We start from the raw sequence: 18575 nt of genomic DNA on the forward strand, positions 1-18575 counted from the left end.
TATATAATATAATATAGTTTTATCAAATTCATATAATAAAATGTAGTTTTTGATCAAATTTAGTGAATAATAAAATATTATTCAACTTAATTGAGGATAAGTGCAAATAAATTTTAGTGAATAATAAAATATTATTCAATTTAATTAAGGATAAGTATGATTAAATTTTAGTGAAATATGTATATTATTCTATAAATATATACCTAATATATTAAAACTTATACTATTTAATTAAATATATATATGACAATATTCAAATTTAGTGTGATAAATTTACTATTAACGTTTATTAGATAACAAATGTAATCAATCATTATTAATTAATCAATTTATAAAAATAATAGTTAATCATTGAATGAAAATTTATTCAATGATTATAAGAATAATTAAAGTTATTAATATATGCCAACAATTAAAGTGGTGGAGTGGTAATGGAGTTGGACTTGCATACATGAGGTCTAACTGGTCCACAGGCCGGTCCGGTTTTTAAAACACTGGTTTGTCGTGTTTAGGGGGAAAACTAGTGTCTCTCCTTGTTATCTGACAGGCGATATTCAGTAAAAGATAGTTATCTATTGTTATAGCTTTAGATTTATTCTTGTTATTTCTCGCCGGACCTGTAATAGTAAATAGGTGTTCATTACCTTGTAAACCTTACGATCCATACATAGTGTTTTCAATTCTTCCGTGTTTCAGTAGTAACATATTGTTCCATGGAGGTAAGGTCCAAAATATGAAAGAAAGAAGCGTTTCCACCACTCTACCACCCAGTCAATTCTGTTCCACTCTAAAGAAAAATCATTATCGAGTGTCCAAGACCATACATATTGGTGGATAGAACTGCTATTGAGTTGCTGAATAGACAGATTAGTTGAAAAAATCATGACTATACTTAACAATAAAATACTTGCAAAAGCCCACATACGACGCATATTTTTGGTTGCTGTCGGAAAAAGAAGTCCCATGTATATGAAGCTCATATTCAAATTGAAAGGGTAATATATGTATATGCATGAATAACTAGGTAGATTTCGAACCAAATTCATGGAGAATGGGCTGGTTATAGGCTTATACCATAGGCCATAGAAGTATATAAAAGAGATTCATATTCTAATCCAAGTATTCAACTTATTCTAAGAATAATCACTTTTGTAACCAGGGACGGAACTAGAAATCCAAATAAGCCGGTGCTGAAAATTTTAAAATAATATATATATTTAAAATAGTATTTCAAAAAATCTTACCTATCCTACTTATTTTTATAAATTTATAAAATGATAAAACACAAATAAATAATGAAGTTTAAATGCAAAAATATTTTTATATGTGATAATATTCATTCAAATTATGAAGTTTAGTACTCCCTTTGTCCCGTGTTACTTGCACTTTTGTATTTCGGCTCGTACCAAACTACTTATACTTTTTCTATTTTAACTAAGAATTAGAATATTTAATTAATATATTTATGTTGGTTAAATGTTCATTTATTTAGTGATCACTCATTATATTTAAAATACTAATTTAATCATACTAAAAAATCTATCCAAAGTTTATGGCCTAAAATGAAAAGTGCAACTAATATGAGACAAAAGTAGTAATATTTGGAAAGTTATATAACATTAATTTGAATATTAAATCACAAAATTTCAATTTTTCTTAATTACTACCATATTAGTATAATAAATGTCTACATTTTATGACTTTGTTTACATAAATGAGACAATTGAGAACAATCTAAATTTCGTGATTTAATATTTTAACAGATTAACCAATTGGACCAAATTTCATAATTTAAATAACTATTAGTAACATTTTTTTATATTAAAACATAAATATTAAACTAAATGCTAGATAAATAGCACCCAACATTATCCCTCCAATAAAAATGTATATTGATAAATCTCTAAAAACACACCATTAGAGTTATATTATATTGTACTCCTATTTCCCAAATCCTAATCATACAAAAGAAAACGGATATTCCCAAATCAATTACTACTCCATAATAAAAAAATGGGCCCTACTGCTGCCAACTGTAAAGTAAATGAGAGTAATTAATTTTCTAACTCCTTCCCCTTCCTCTCATCACTACATAAAAACTGAAAGTGCAGACACCGGCAGCGTCCTCCGGCCATGGTGTGATGGTGGGGTTCTGAGACCGGCGCCGGCCAAGCCCCCGCTGGAGCGGTGGCTTGGCTCATGCTAGGTCCGTCCCTGTTTGTAACTACTAAATCAACCTAAAGCTGCAACTAAAAACATTGAATTATGTTCGACCCCAACACACACAATATAAAGAGCTGGAAACAATTACCCATTAAGTAAATATATTTGTTTTAGGTGTTTACTTTTTAACTGAGAAGAAGGCAACTAATTAATTTAACTAACTCAGAGCCAGTAATTTCATTGTAATTTTTGAATAAGATATAAATTTTAGAGATGTAGTATTAGTCACACGGAAGATGCGACAATATAAGAAAATCAAGAATTTGTTATTAGAAAAAGTTCAAAATACATTATTCTATCCGTTCTATAAAAATAATGACTCTAAGAATGCCATGAATTTTAATACTATAAATTAGTAAAGTTAGAGACAAAAAGAATGTTATTAGTGGGTGTTTGATTTGTAAGATTATATCCAAGATTAAATATATAGTGTGTTTCATCATGAGATTCAATATCACAATTCAATCCTAGATGGATAATCATTGGGTCTTCCAATCTAAGTTCCTCTGCGTGTTGGTGCTGCTTTGTTGCGTCTCTTTTTCGTCTTATATTTATATCCAACACCAAAAAAGAATTCCACTAACCATCTTGGCTTTCCACTTCTTATAATCATGTAACCAATTCCAATCCCAACCACAAATCCACTTCCATATCCCATCACAACACATCGCCAACCAAATCCATCTATAAATTCATATTCAACTTCTTCTTTTGCAGGCCACATCGATTTCCCATCATCCTCGTTGCATTTTCTTGTCAACGGAACTCCACACAATCCCAAGTTTCCCATATATGAATCATTCTCAAATGTGGAGAACTGCTTAGATCGTGGTATTTGCCCAAGAAGATTGTTCATTGAAAGGTTTAATTTCGCAAGAAATGTCAACCTTGTCAATTCACTTGGAATTTCTCCATCCAATTTGTTTGTTGACAAGTCCAACGATTCAAGTTCGATCATGTTTCCGAGAGATGAAGGTATATGTCCAATGAGGTTATTATGGGACAAGTTCAAATATTTGAGAATCTTAAGATTTCCCATGGAAGGTGGAATAGTTCCAGTTAATCTATTGGAGGATAAGTCAATTGTCGTGAAGGTTTCCAATAGTCTATCAATTAACTGATCCTGACCTTTCAAGATGAGCCTCATCTCCACATAACTTAGAAACTCATCATTTTCAATTTTTGTTGGCTCAACCATTGCACTGAAATTGTTGAAATACCTTTGAGGTAGAGAGCCCATAAATTCATTATGAGATACATCTAAAACTTGCAACCTAGGAAATGGAAACTTGGTTGTTGAATGAAATGACATGTTACCACCAAACTTGTTAGACCTCAACACTAGCACCCGAAGCTTACGTAGGCGTTCCATCCAAAAGGGAAATTCATCTTGTATTCTATTATTTCCAATGTCGAGGCCTTCTAGACTTTTGCAATTGACTAAGGATTTAGGTAAACGTCCGTGGAATTTGTTATCACCTAAATTAATGGACATAAGACTACAATCCTTATAAAATGTAGAGGGAATGAGGCCACTAAATTGATTTTGGTTGAGATGAAAGATGGTCAAAGATCCGATGCAGTGTGGCAGTCTTCCTTCCAAAGTATTATTTGAGAGAAGAAGAATACGAATGGCTGACATGCAGATGGAGGATGGGAGTTCACCATTTAAATTGTTGGAAGAGAGATATAAGAACTCCAGATTTGAAAGATTTCCGATTGTGGATGGTATTGGACCTTCAAACAAGTATATTTGAAAGATAAACCAAGGATAAGAATCAAATCGAAAAATACGCATGCATGCATGCCATTTTATGATATTTATAAAATGCCCAACAAAAATATTCAATGGATGTCATGTTACAGATGGAGAATGGGAGCTCACCATTCAAGTTGTTGGAAGAGAGCGATAAGTGACTCAGATTTGAAAGATTTCCAATGGTGGATGGTATTGGACCTTCAAACAATTTATTTGCAATATAAACAAGGATATAAATCAAATATCTTTATGTCAAAAAAATGCACATGCATGTAATTTCCTATGTCTGTTATTTTCGTTATATATTCACATTTGACAGTAGAGAGCCCACAAATGCAATACGAGAAATCATTGTTGTCACTATTGTATCAATATGTTCGAGAAATGACATAAAATTTTAGGTATTGTGAGATTTAAATAACATGTCACTACTTATTATTATGACATCTTGCATATGAGTAACTCACCATTTAATTTGTTGGAAGAGAGACCTAAGTACTCCAGATTTGTAAGATTCCCAATGACGGATGGTATTGGACCTTCAAACAATTTATTTGAGAGATAAATAAGGATATAAATCAAATTTCTCTACGTCTAAAAGTGGGCATGCATAGCATTTTACCAACATTGACTATTTTACTCATCATAAGCATGTCTACTATTTGCAATATTGGTATTGATATGTATACATGATGTTTAACATTTAGGAGAGAATAAGAGATCCATTTAATGATATGTGCAAGTTGCAAATTAATGGTATAATGCAAGAATATGCTTAAATTAAGAGGATACAAGAGTTAGAAATCATGCCAATTAAAGCATTGTTGCCAAGCCTTAAGTGTGTCAGTGCTTTCAAGTTCTGAATTTCCGAATGAAATGCACCACAAAGTGTGTTACTTGATAGGTCGATGGTATCCAAAGAAGATATGTTGAAAACGGCCGACGGCAAAGACCCTGACAATTCGTTCGAGCTCATGTCCAACCGTCGTAAATTAGCAAGATGACCAATCTCTTGTTGAATAACTCCTATAAATCAAAATGTTTACCTAAAGTTAATGTTTTATAGGAAAATATATTTAAAATTAGTTAGTAGTCCAAATAATAATTTTATTAATAACATTACTATCAAATAATTTGTGTGTGAGCGCAAGATGATGTTACTAAACTTGTGGCTATAGCTGAATAATAAATCATACCACTTAGAAAATTATCTGAAAGCCATAATTGAATGAGATTTGTTATATTCCACACTTCTCTTGGGATTGCTTCGCTAAGTTTGTTATAAGACAAATCCATCACCTTCAACTTCTTAAGAAGGCCAATTTCTTTGGGAATAGTACCTAAAATGCATTAAAAATAATAAAATTATCAGTCAAGTAAACAACATGATTATATAGAAAACAGCATGCATTTGGAAATGGATAATGTGCCTATGGATTTGATAAGTGAAGCAATTTACTTTTTACTTTTTCAACATGGTTTATTAGAATTGATAATCAAGATTAAGCTGAAAATTAGTTATATTTTCAATACAAATATAAGATTTTACCTCTCAGATTGTTAGAACCAAGGTCTAGTGTCTTAAGGTGTGTGATGTTCCCAATTTGTGTAGGCACATGTCCACTAAAGTTGTTGAATGACAAATCAAGAAGCTCAAGTTGTGGACATTCACCCAAACTCACTGCTATTTCTCCCTCCAATTTGTTATTGAAAAGCTGAAGTTCTTTGAGTCTTGGAAGGTTGTTATATCTGCAAATATCCTTTGGTAGGGGACCATGGAAATAGTTGTCGCTCAAATCTAGCGAAACGAGAAAAGAAAGATTTCCGATTTCTGGTGCGATGCAACCTTTGAGTCCCTTATGGTTGAGATGTAAATGAGTCACTCTACTATTAGATGAATCACAAGTAACTCCCCTCCATGTACAAACAGAGGTTCCGGCGGTCCAATTGTTTTTCAAAATCTTGTGAGGATCTGAAGTGATGAGGGATTTGAAGGCAAGAAGTGGAGACTCATCATCAGTATTGATTTGATGAGTTGTAGCAAAGCTAAGACAAGAATACAATAGGAGTTTGGAAAGTAGGAAAAATGGGGAAACTCTCTCCATATTGAAATTGTAGTGATGTGTGCGATCAAGAAGAAGCCTAGGAGATTCCCTTTTATTCAAAATCAAAATAATATATTCCAATAAATATGACTGAAAGCTTCTCCAATTACATTTTATTTTTTCAAAGTCAAGTCAATTTCAAAGTGTAAAATTTTCATAGTGCTAAGAAGAAAAATACTGGCAATTTTAATGTTGCAATTTCAAATCTAAGAAGAAGTGATTTATATTTAAATCTAAAATAATTTTTTCCAAGTCAAGCCAACTGCAAGTGTAAAATTACCAAACTTTTGTTGCCCCACTAGAAAATGAGGAAGCTTGGTCTTTGATGGGGTGGAGAAGTGGAAAATTGGTCAGCTTGCACTTGTAAAGGAAAATACTCCTTTCGGTCCAAGATTGTTTAGTCGTATTCTTCACGGCTATCCAAAGATAGCGAAGTTATTATTTTTTTTACAAACACTTTAATGTATTCTTAGTCATACTTTACCATCTTTTTTTCTCTTACTTCATTCTCTCTCATGAAAAAGAGAAGATGCACAAGCTCCTATAGCCTTAGGATAACAAAGAAATGGAAACATTTAGAGAAAAGAGCACAAAATTAACCAATTCAAATTCTAATTGTGAATCCACTTCCATAGCCCACCGCAACACATGGCCAACTAAATATATTCATGAATTCATATTCTTCTTGTGCAAGCTGTGATGCAAATGTGTCATAAGAGCCCGAAATTTAAATTAGATTCTTAGCCCATACTTTTATTTTAATTGGTGGCCCAAACTAATGAAATTACCAACAGCCCAAAATGTCTCTAATCAGCCGGCCCAAGTTCCATGTGCTTAAAACATCAGCCCAACACATTTTTTTTATTCCTTTGGCCCAATGTGTAGTGGCCCAATTAAGTTGAAATTAGGAAAAGAACTCCCCTTCCCAAAACATCGGTCTCACCCTCGTTGCCCAATAGCCCCGCCCCACTTTTTGTCCATAGCCCCAGTTTTTTTTCCATAGCCCCAAAATTTTGTTTCCGCTCACTATGGTGGGACATCAATAGCCCCAAAATTTTTATTTTAATGTTTTAAGCAATTATGAATAAATTTATCGGATTATACGAAGAAAACGACTACGTGAACAAATTAGAATTAAGCTTAAAATTAAACTTAAAATTAAAATTAAAAAATTCGCTGCCCTACCGCCGTGTCCGCCCACCGCTCCACTATAGGCGCCCCGCCTATCTGACGCGTCCGCCCCGGAGTCGCCGCGTCCTCGCCCCAAACTCGCCTATCCGTCGTCCGCCGCCCACCGCCCCAAATTCGTCGTCCGCCCCGTGGGCGGACACCTCCGCCACTATGGACCACCCGCCCTCCGCCCCAACCCGCGGCTATAGCCGCGGGCACCCCATAGTGGACACCCTAACTCTTCTCTGCCCTTTCTTATCGGCAAACCGCCGCCACAGGGTCGCCGGAGCGCCGCCGGTACCAGGGTCGACGCTGCTGCTGTCCCCGCTCGTCGCCCGCTCTCGCCACCGGCTCTCTCTCTCTCTCTCTCGCCGCCAATTGCTTCCCCTCTCACCGCCTGCCTTCTCCGGCGAAACGCTCACTGTCGCCGCTGCAAGACACGGCGGAAGCTCCTGACCGAACTGCTGTTGCCCGGTGTTGCCCCGTCTGTCGGGTTCGGGTTTGAGCAGCCCCTTCTCGGCCTCTTCCCCTTCCGCTGACCGCCTCACTGCTCGTTGCTGCCAGTTGCGCAGGCCGACAGCCGCTGCTGGAGCTGTTCAGCCGGGAACCTGCTGCCCTCGTTGCCTCGCCATCGCTGGTGGTCTCCTAGGCAGCCCCTCGGCCTCAAAGATAAGACCTCCGTTTTATCCTACTCTGATTGATATTCTTAGATTTTTAGGGGTTTGAGCATGAGATAGATTTGCATTAGAAGTTAGGTTTAGAGTAATGGTTTACAAGATGGCTGTAGGGTTCGTCTTACATAGACATGAAGTTTCCCCTGATGTGCATACTTATTTGCTACTGATTTTCGGTGTAAAGGTAGTAGCTTGTGGTTCTAGTTCTATTACTTCTACATGATGACATGAAAGAAAACATCTAGACTTCATGGAGCAAGGGTTACTTGTTGGGGAGTTATGAAAAGGTGTGAAAGAGCTCCCCCTTTGCTGCCTAGTTCTCGGCTACTCAAAGAATAGAAGTATGCTGATTTTTTTTGATGTTCAAGGTGGTGTTGAGGGGTTTATATAGGTGATTTGATAACTGCAAATCTGCAACTCTTGATCCTTTTGCAGGGACATTTTTGTTGGTTGTGAGAGTGTACTCATGGGTATTAAAAGAGCTGATTTTCATTTTGTTTCCATATGCAGCATATCTACCTTTTCATGATTTTGTAGCACTTTATACTTAATGTAGCTTGGTGTTTAGCTTGGGAAAAAAGGACTCTTGTAATTATGTTTCTTGTTTGATTGCTGTAGGGTGTACATAGGGGAGCTGGGGCGGTTGGGAGAGAACATGGCTGCCAAGCTGCTGCTCGCGACGGGCTTGCTGCCCCGGGCCCTCGGTCTCGCTGTGGTTGATCGGTTTGGGCTCGAAAGGAAGAGGCTCAAAGTGTAGCAAAAGAAGAGATTTTAGTTTTTCTCTCTTTTTTTTTTGCTCATTCATGAATATTTGCACAAGCATCCAATATTCTTCTCTCTTCTTCAATTTAAGTCCACATGAACTTAGACATGTAATTGAATGTATTGATCATGGTGTAAGCGAATACTTTGGTTCGGGAATAAGGTCCTTATTCATGACGTGCTATATCTTGTAACTGTGTAATGTTGTTCTAGTTTGTTCGATTCTTACTAAATTTGTGTTTTCTTGGACTATCGACATTAGTATCAACAAAGGGAAGTAACGAATTCCATTGGAAACACTAATCAAGAGAGGGAAAATTCTCTGGTTCGACATTACCACTTCACGGCAAAAGGATAATAAAAGAAGCGGGTATTACAATACCTAAGCTTCATGAAGCTTAAATACCTAAGTCTGAAACATTGGTACAAACTAAAAGAGATCAAAGGGCCAGGTTGTATGTATGATCATAGAGGTTGAATTAGAGGACTGAGATCCTCTAGCTTTGACCAATTTCAACCAACTAATGATGTTATACTTGGTGTTACTGCCACTTCTTCTTTTTATGAGAAACCAATAACTTTCACAAAATGTGCATGTTGATTCTATATAGTATCAAATTAAGCGTTTTAGGTTGCTATAATTTCTGAATATTTATGATGAAGATTATGAGGATACAGAGGAAGAGGATTGGGATGAAGAAGATTTTGATTATGATGAAGATTATGAGATGTGAGTATACAATGGAAGAGGATGAAGAAGATTATGAGGAATAGAATGATGAAAAGAAATAATTGAGCTAAATATTCAGAGACCAAATTGTAATTCGACTTATACAAATTTTTTAAATGAAATAGTATAGTAATTGATTTTAGTAACAATTACAGTAATGAGTAATCTAATACAGTGTACTACTACTACTACTACACAAAAAAAACATCTAGTAAATTATCTAATTTAATTTCGAAAGAAATAATATATGTAAACTCTTACAAGTCAACTGAAAATCGAAAACTGAAGTAACCGAATTGTGTAATAGATTTGTTAAAATTTCTTTCTTTCTTTCTTCATAACAACATACAAATAATTAGTGTAACAATATACATTATTCCATTATGGTATAGAAATCAAGAAAAGTATATACATACAAAAGCAGATTGGTAAAGATGATTTACATTATCACGCGTTATGAGCATTAGTATTAGAATAATATTTCAAAAGTGATAAAGAAGAGTAAAAAGCCTTCAAATCAGGAAGTTAGGCACAAAGTGTATGAACAATGAGACCAAATTAAACTCAGATTTACTCATATCACATAACTCAACCTTTACCAGTTTCATTCCTTCCACCACCACCAATTTTACGCCTTCCGCCACCAGCATTCATACAAGAGAGATGACGGCTTATGGTGCTGTGAATTCTCTTCGGAACACAATCAACGATATTCTCTGTTGTTCTCGTTTCAGCCTTGTTGGTCGCTCTCAACAAATCATGCAAGTCATGCACAAGAAGCTGGAGCCGTTGCCTGAAATTCTGGAAAGTTTGGACAAGACGAGCCCGAGCAAGAGCAGGAAGAAGGTGAATGCTTTGGATGGAAGAATCAGAGATGTAATATGGGAATTTGAAGACTCTTTGGAATCCCTTCTCACTCAACAGATTCCTTCACAACTTGAAACTCTTCCGGAGATAGTCCCCGTTGATCTGCAGAATCTGCTATATGATGCAAACGTCTTGATCCATGCGATCGAGGGTATGAAGAAGGACTACATTTATGAAGTAAAGAACATGCCTCGAGACAAACCTATCTCCACGTCAATTGGGTTATCAGACCAATTCCAAAAACTCAAAACTAATCTTCTGCAAAGATATACACATGTGTATGGCCTTTATGGAACGGCAGGCGTTGGGAAGACCACTCTTGCTATGCAAATTTATCAAGATGAAGAAATTCAGAGCAAATTTGAGTGTCGCGCTTGGGTCACAGTAGGCAGAGTGCATCAACCGATCAGTCAAATGTCACGAGGCATTTTAGTGCAACTCTGTGGAACAGAAAAGGGAAAACTCCCATAACAACCTATTGAGCTGCTTTGATTGTATTTCATCGCTTGAATTGGATACACTCAAGAAAGATGATGCTTTCGCGGTGGTAACTCCCGTTGCCACATAATTTGAAAAAGTTACATTTGAGTGGCATGGGTTTCCCGTGGGAATACATGGATGTCGTTGGCTCTTTGCCATTTCTTCAAGCCCTCAAACTGCGATCCTACGCCTGTCAGGGTTCACATTGGGCAGCCAAAAGGTATAGTTTTAGGAGTCTTGGGGTTTCTTCTGATTGAAGAAAGTGATTTGGTGCAATGGAAGCCAGGATAGGGAAGCTTCCTGAGCATGAAACATTGCTACAAACTAAAGAGATCAGCAGGCCGGCCTGCTTCTCTGACTCTGTGGCCAACTGAAAATCCAACCAGAATGATTGAATTAGAGGACTGCAATCCTTTAGCACTGACTTCGGCCACACAGTTAATACCAGATTATGGTTTTATGCCTCATGTTATTGTCTCTTCTTCCTATTACCAGAAACCGACAACTATCAAACTTGAAAGGTTAGTCATCCAAATCATGTCTTAGTCATAACATATGTTTCTAAATAACTTCCGGATATTTGTGTATCAATTTTCAGGAGAGTAGTCAAGCATGTAAATTACTGCAGGACCAAGGAGGAAGAGGATGATGATGGTGAGATGAAGAAAAGGAGAAGATAATGAAGGTATTGTATATGTGATCATCTTTTATTGAAAAATTGGCACTAATGTTGAGGATAAAGATGAGGAGAATGAGAAAGAGAATGGCGACGAATATACGCATGATGATGAGGAAACAGAGGCGAGCGCATGTGAGTTCATTGCAACATTTTTAATTTGCAGGAGAGCTCTTTGAGGCTTTGAATCTGCTGCTACAGAGTGCAAATCAAAATCTAAATATGAATTCAGGAACTTGTGTGGTGATTTCTTGGTATTTTGGTTTGAATTCAAGAATTGAAACTTATGTTGGATTCATTCATTCTGTGGATTGAAAACATTACTTGAGCATTTAAATAGGATTATTAGTAAACACAAAAATATATAAGTGTTTGTTGTTAATTGAATTCATGAAACAGCAGCTACTACTACTACTTAACAAAAACAAGAAACAAAACTAAATTTTAACAGCACAATTGAAAAGCAAAACAAAATTACAACTTAGCAACATTTCATCAATTTTCACTAAATAAAAACATGTCATAATTATTCCCAGATAAAACATGTCATAAACTGAACAGTGTTCCCAAATTTATAATGAAACAGTAAAATTGAACTAATCAGATGACCAAAGAAAATAAAGATGAGATTAATTTAGAAAGGGATAAAAGTATAAAACTGCTGACCTTATTCACTCCCTTTGCTGCGGCGTGTCAGCAAGTTCTAAAACAGGTTGTCTTAATCAATTTCACTATTTAGTACTCCTACATATTAATTTCCTTAAACGAATGAAAAGCCCATTGGCCCAATTGACATGAGCTTTACCATAGGCCCAACTTTAACAAAGAGCCGATGGGCCTAAAATGAAAAGGTTGACCTGTTCGATGAAATGCCTAAACAAAAAATTAGTAAGATTTTGGCTGACTCATGAAGTAAGAAGCTGTTTGAATCACAAGTTTCCCGGGAGATCCCATATACTACTGTCATACAAATCCGCATATTAATGTGTAATTTCGATTATTATGGATGTCATCCAACTCCAACTGTTCGATGAAATGTCTAATCAAAAAACACATCACTTGTTTGATGAATTCTCACAAAAAAAATGAAATTATCTTGTTCTTGACACCGATGGGTTTTAATGTGAAATTGGTACAATAGGAAAGAGATAGAAAGAAAAATCTAATTAGATAGAAAGGCGCTAATTTCGTGGGACGGACCAAAAAGGAAAGAGAAAACTATTTTTATGGAACAGAGAGAGTATAACAATGAAGATACAAAGGAGGATATTATTATGAAGAAGATTATGAGAATACAGGTGAGGAGAATAAGGAAGGGGATTATGAAAGAAGATGATTATGAGGATACAAATGAGGAGAACAAGGAATATGATTATGATAAAGATTATGATGGAACGGGATATGAATGAATAGGATTATGAGGGTTATGAGGATACAGATGGGAGGCATGAAAGAGTATTATGATTAAGAAGATTATGTGGATACAAATTGATATACCTATCCTACACTCGGCCCGGATATTGCCTATGTAGTTGGAGTGGTATGTCCAGGTAGATAGACACTTAATCAAAGAAAATCAGTTAGCTGATATACTGACTAAAGCAGTGGGATCCAAGAATATGGCAAAGATTCATAACAAGTCAAGTATCCCAAACCTATGACTTACTTAACTTGAGGGGAAATGTTAGGAATCCGCTACTGGAAATCATGATAAAGATTGAAGCCATGATTTATGTTTTAATATGTGACGTGACTTAACTTGAGGGGGAATGTTAGCAATCAGCTATTGGAAATCATTGTAGCTATGATTATAATCTAATCCATGCAATTATTATGTAGATATATTGATCTTTACTTATACACACACATTAAAACCCTATAAAGGATGAATCCTCAATTGTAAATACACAACAAAATAAAAGTAGAGACAATTCAACACATTTCCAATCCTCTCATGGCCTGCTGCAAACACAAGTAAATCTAAAAGACTAGAAACTTCGTCTTGAAAGTTGAATGATAGTATAGATTAACATACAATTGTGCTCTTTTTAAATTAATTACAGCAGATACCACTCTGACGACGAGGATACCGACACAGGGGATGATTATGATGATATATCCAGCTTGGGAGCGGATAGTGAAGGTATTATACATGTGAATGTTATGGAGAGAGGTTGTTACATTTATCATTTTTTACACTAACAATCCAATTAACTTAGCATGATGCTCCTAAAAGCCATTTTTACACTAACAATCTAAATCAAGATAAGTTACTAATGCATCAAATTAACATATCTTATCTGCTTGATATAGATGATGATGATGATGATGAAGATTATAAGGATACCGAGGATGAGGATTGTAAGGATACTGAGGAAGAGGATTCGGACGATGATGATTATAAGGATACTGAAGATGATGAAGAGGATTCGGACGAAGAAGATAGGAAGAAGAAGATAGTAAGGTCACTTAGGAGGGGGATTCAGACGAAGAAGATTATAAGGCTACTGATGAAGAGGATTAAGACGAAGAAGATTATAAGGAAACTGAAGAAGAGGATTCGGACGACGAAGAAGATTGGGATGAAGAAGATTATGAGGATATGGAGGAGGGGGATTATGAGGAAATAGAGGAAGAGAATTATGATGAAGATTGTGAGAACTGTGAGTGAGGATACAAAGGAATGAAGAAGATTATGATGAGACGAGGAATAGAGTAATTTAACTAAATATTTAGCTACCAAAAATGGTAATTCGACTTGTACTAATTTTTCAATGAAATAATTGATTTTAGTCATTTTCAGAATATACCAAGTGTACTACATAAATAAAAAATATTAGTAGTAAATTATGTAATTTAATTTTGAATGAAATAATATATGTGAACACCCAAAAGAGTAATCTGCAGATCCCATATAAACTGCCAGAGAAATGTGCAGATTAATGAGTAATTTCGATTATTGTGGTCTAATCAAAAAAATGAAAATGATGTTGTTGTTGGCGTAGCAGAACATGTTAATGGTGACCTCTCTATCAGCATACATAAAAGAACCTTTAAACACACATTGATCTTCGCCGCCGCCAGCCCCTTCTGGTATTGGTAAGAACTTAACCTTCTCCCCTCTAATGCGGCTGTCCGCCTATGCTTGTATTTCTTACCAGCCTGAAAAAAATATTAGTACAGGTTTGTTAAGGATCATATATCTTTAACGCACCAGCAGAACGGAAAATACCAAATACAGATAAATCCGGCGCCCGTGAGGGTCAGGGGAGAGATAATTGGTCAGATGTGAGAAAAAAAGTGAGACTGTTTAGGGCTCAAATAATATATTTCATTGATTGAATGATAAAATGATATAATATCTCCTATTTATAATACTAGAATACTATTACCCTAATTTATTGAATAAGAAACAAATATCTTAATATAAATAGGAAAGATATCTAGGAAACTAAATAATTTGGATATCCTATGATATAGGATCATATCAAGGTGCGTTAAGGATATATGATCCTTAACAAGGTTCCAATTATTACCACTCATCTATACACTTGCCTAACATTTATTAAAACTCGTGTCGGTAGTAAGAACTAACCTCAGCTGGAAGTTGACAGTAACCGGTTTCTCGTCAAAAGAAGAAGTGGCAGTAACCTCAAGGTGAGTTCGATCGGGTTGTAATTGCTCTGCACACTTCAAGGCTAAAGGATTGCAGTTCACTAACTCAATCTTTCCATTTTCACAAATCGATGGCCAGCACAACTCTTTTAGTTTGTAGCAATGTTTCATGCTTAGGTAAGTGAGGCTACCGAAGCTTCCAAAACTCGGTTTCCATTGCTCCAAATCACTGTCTTCAATCATAAGAAACTTAAGATACCAAAAGCTTCCCCTTTTCGCTTCCCACTTTGAACCCTTGAAGGCGTACGATCGCAACTTCAGAACTTCAAGTACAGACAAAGAGCCAACGACATCCACGTATTCCCACGGAAAACCCATGCCACTCAGATGTAACTTTCTCAGAAGGTGTGGAAGCATCAATGGACTTGGAATTGCCGCGGGTGGGGCAAGATAGAGGTACTTAGCCCAAGGATTTGTTATACTACATTTTAGTATCTCCAAATCTTTGTGTGATGAAATCCAACTAAAGAAGCTCAAAAGATTGGTTTGGTCATCATAAGGCGTTAGCTCAATCCGGACGTCTAGTTTCCTTGCACGAGGAGCCTTTCTCAAGAGTTCGATGATAGTGCAAATATTGGCATTCACACCTATGAGTGTTGAGAGGTTTTCCAAGGAAGCAACGTGATATGGAGCTACGAGGTCCTTTCCTGGGATCTCGATATGTACTAACTCTTGCATGTCCCATATTTGTATTGGTACATATGATACTGTTTTAAGACATTGAATGTTGATATGGGGATGGATGATCAAGAATTGAAGGTTGAAAAGTTTGGATATGGATGTAGGGAGATCTCCGTTGCAAGTTAGAGCAAGGTACTTTAGCTGGACAAGCGCTAGAATTTCTACCGGGAAAATGTAGAAACGGAGTTTAAGAGCGTCTAGCTTCCTAAGCAACTTGAAACCGGCATTTATTGGGGTCGGATACCGGTGGTAAGGACCATTGAAAAGGACAAAACGTGCAGAGGATGCACAGTTCAACTCTATTGAGTTGTAGAAATCTTTGTTGCCAAATAAACTGTTTCTATTTTCGAGACACAAACCACGCTGACCTTCTATACCTTCTTCGCCTTCTACACCTTCTTCGCCTTCTTCTTGGTCATCAACAAGCTTATTTAAGGAAAGATAAAACTTGTTCTTCCTGGCTTCGTCTCTACACAGGTACCGCCATGAAGAATGAAGGAAACAAGTTTTGAAAAGGGGATGCCACATTTGCTTCTCATTCCAATTGATGGTCTTCTTCTTGAATAACACGAGATTCTTATACATACAGAGGTCGAGCAACCAATGATTCAATAGATAAATAAAATTTTGCTTTATCAAGCTTCTGTCAAGGTGGTACCCTCCTGCTATAAACATATCCAGAATTTTTGATATGGAGATCTCGTAATCTCGAGGGAAAACACCCATATAGAGAAAAGTCATTTTAAGATCCTGAGGTAAGTAGTCATAACTTGGGAAAAGTACCTTAGATATATCTTTATATGCATTTGTGAAGACTGAATTTCTCTCTTCTGCTACTTTATCCCAGTAGTTTGGATTTCTATTCTCGGATTTTGACAGGATGCCGGCCACTGTGACTATCGTAAGAGGAAGACCTTCACATTTTTTGGCAATTTTGATGGCGGCTTTGTCAAGCTGAATAGGGCAATCATCATTACCAAACACCCTGTGGCATAGTAGCTCCTTGCTCTCTCCTTCATTCAAAAACCTTACCTTCATAAAAGAATCACTCGATAACGGGCGTTGAAACGAAGGATTAAGCACCTTGAGATCTCGAGCGGTTACCAAGAATAAAATTGATTGATCTTTGGCCATTGGTATGGAACTAATCAAGGATTTCAAAACCTGGTTCTCCCATACATCATCCACCACAATGAGACATTTCTTTCCCTCCAAACTCCGTTTCATCTCGGATTTCGATCTTCCTTCAACATGTGTAGTAGCTCCACACATTTGAGCTAGAATGCCTCTTGAAACTTGATTGTGTTGGACTTTTCTCCCAACTGAGACCCACACACGACACTCGAAATGGGTGATGACATCGGGATCTTCGTATATTTCCCGAGCAAGAGCCGTCTTCCCAACCCCGGCCATTCCAACAAGCGCGTGCAGACGCTTCCTGCCATCACAAATAACTTTGCTTTTGAGTTGTTGGAATTGATCCGATAATCCAATCATCTTTGACTTGGTTCCATGAAGACCAAATCTCGAGGAAATGGATTCTTCATCGTCGTCTTCTTCTTCTTCTTTCTCTTCAGACAAGTTGGCTAATTCATTAATGTATTCCTCCTTCGTATCTCTGACATTCTGGATGAAGGAAACGGCATCGTCTAGCGTTTCCGTCAAATCAATGTAGAATAACAATACATCTCTTTCATATAATTGTGAAGGCTGATGATATTCATTCATCATTCTTCTTGATTTGAGCCAGTTTGCTATGTCTCTATACCCTCTTCTTCGTCTTCGCCTTCGTCTTCTCCTTCTGTGGAGGTTTATTATGGATTCTAGTTGGTGTGGATCAGGGTCTGGAAATTGCAAAAGAATCTGCTCCCGGACAAGAGATTCCAGCGAGTCTTCGAATTTCCATATCGTATCTTTGATTCGTTTATCCAATGCATTCACCTTCGTCCTGCTCTTGCTGACGCTTGTGGTGTCAAGGCGTTTGAGGATGTCTTGCAATGGCTGAAGCTCGTCGTAGGCGAGTTGTATGATATATTGAGATGGCTCAACAAGGTACATATAAGAAGAATTCACAATATGCAGAATTGTATTCTTAAGAGAAACAACTGCACCCCAAGCTGTCATTTCTCTTAGTGTGGTGGTGGTGGTGTCGGAAAAAGGAATAACGTTGCCGGCGGAGAAATCGGGGTTGGATGAAAATTTAGAGTAAAACAGACTGGGTTGTTGATAGGGTCCTCGATCTTAGTTTAGCGTATCTTTTATTATAGTTAGTTATCTTTTTTTATTTTTCATATTTTTTTATTTTAATTATCTTTCTTAATTAGCAAGATATGTTCGTCTTATCTAACAAGGATCTTTTTGTGTTTTGGTTCTGTCGTTGTGCATTTACAAGTGGTTATGTGTTGTTACATAGTCAATTACCAGAAACGAGGATCTTTTTGTGTTTTGGTTCTGTCGTTGTGCATTTACAAGTGGTTATGTGTTGTTACATAGTCAATTACCAGAAACGTTTGTTTGTACTTATTTGCTGAAATATATTCAAATTTGGTGGCTGTTAGAACTTAAAAAGTCATTCTATAGCTGTCAAGTTTTTGGCATTTATAACATGGTTCAAACTAAGAGTCATTATTCATAACAAACAAACACATTTGAGCCCTTTGATCATTAAGCTAACAACCATTAAGCTACGGTGGATGATAATCTTAGCATGTAATGTAATGTTAAAATACTAAACAAAATTAAATCAAGTAATAATTATATTATAGTTAAAAAT

At 36.3% G+C, this 18575-nt stretch overlaps 2 protein-coding genes across 3 annotated transcripts; both read right to left on the reverse strand.

Moving 5' to 3' along the window:
• Positions 1–2356: 2356 nt before the first annotated feature.
• Positions 2357–6093, reverse strand: LOC121761106 (receptor-like protein 9DC3). Of its 2 annotated transcripts, none has more exons than XM_042156699.1 (6): positions 5532–6093; positions 5179–5322; positions 4880–5008; positions 4450–4521; positions 4109–4180; positions 2357–3960 (listed from the first exon to the last, which is right to left on the reverse strand). In XM_042156699.1, the coding sequence occupies exons 1-6, from the start codon at positions 6085–6087 to the stop codon at positions 2720–2722; spliced, it is 2214 nt and encodes a 737-aa protein (XP_042012633.1). In that variant the 5' UTR covers positions 6088–6093; the 3' UTR covers positions 2357–2719. The 2 variants fall into 2 exon arrangements, with proteins under 2 accessions (XP_042012633.1, XP_042012632.1); XM_042156698.1 differs by having other exon boundaries at positions 2358–3960; positions 4793–5008.
• Positions 6094–14282: 8189 nt separating this feature from the next.
• Positions 14283–18142, reverse strand: LOC121759898 (putative late blight resistance protein homolog R1A-10). Its single transcript, XM_042155468.1, has 2 exons — positions 15042–18142; positions 14283–14608 (listed from the first exon to the last, which is right to left on the reverse strand). The coding sequence occupies exons 1-2, from the start codon at positions 17924–17926 to the stop codon at positions 14569–14571; spliced, it is 2925 nt and encodes a 974-aa protein (XP_042011402.1). The 5' UTR covers positions 17927–18142; the 3' UTR covers positions 14283–14568.
• Positions 18143–18575: the final 433 nt, after the last annotated feature.

Source organism: Salvia splendens, chromosome 13, assembly GCF_004379255.2.
Source record: "Salvia splendens isolate huo1 chromosome 13, SspV2, whole genome shotgun sequence".
In the NCBI taxonomy this organism is placed as follows: Eukaryota; Viridiplantae; Streptophyta; class Magnoliopsida; order Lamiales; family Lamiaceae; genus Salvia; species Salvia splendens.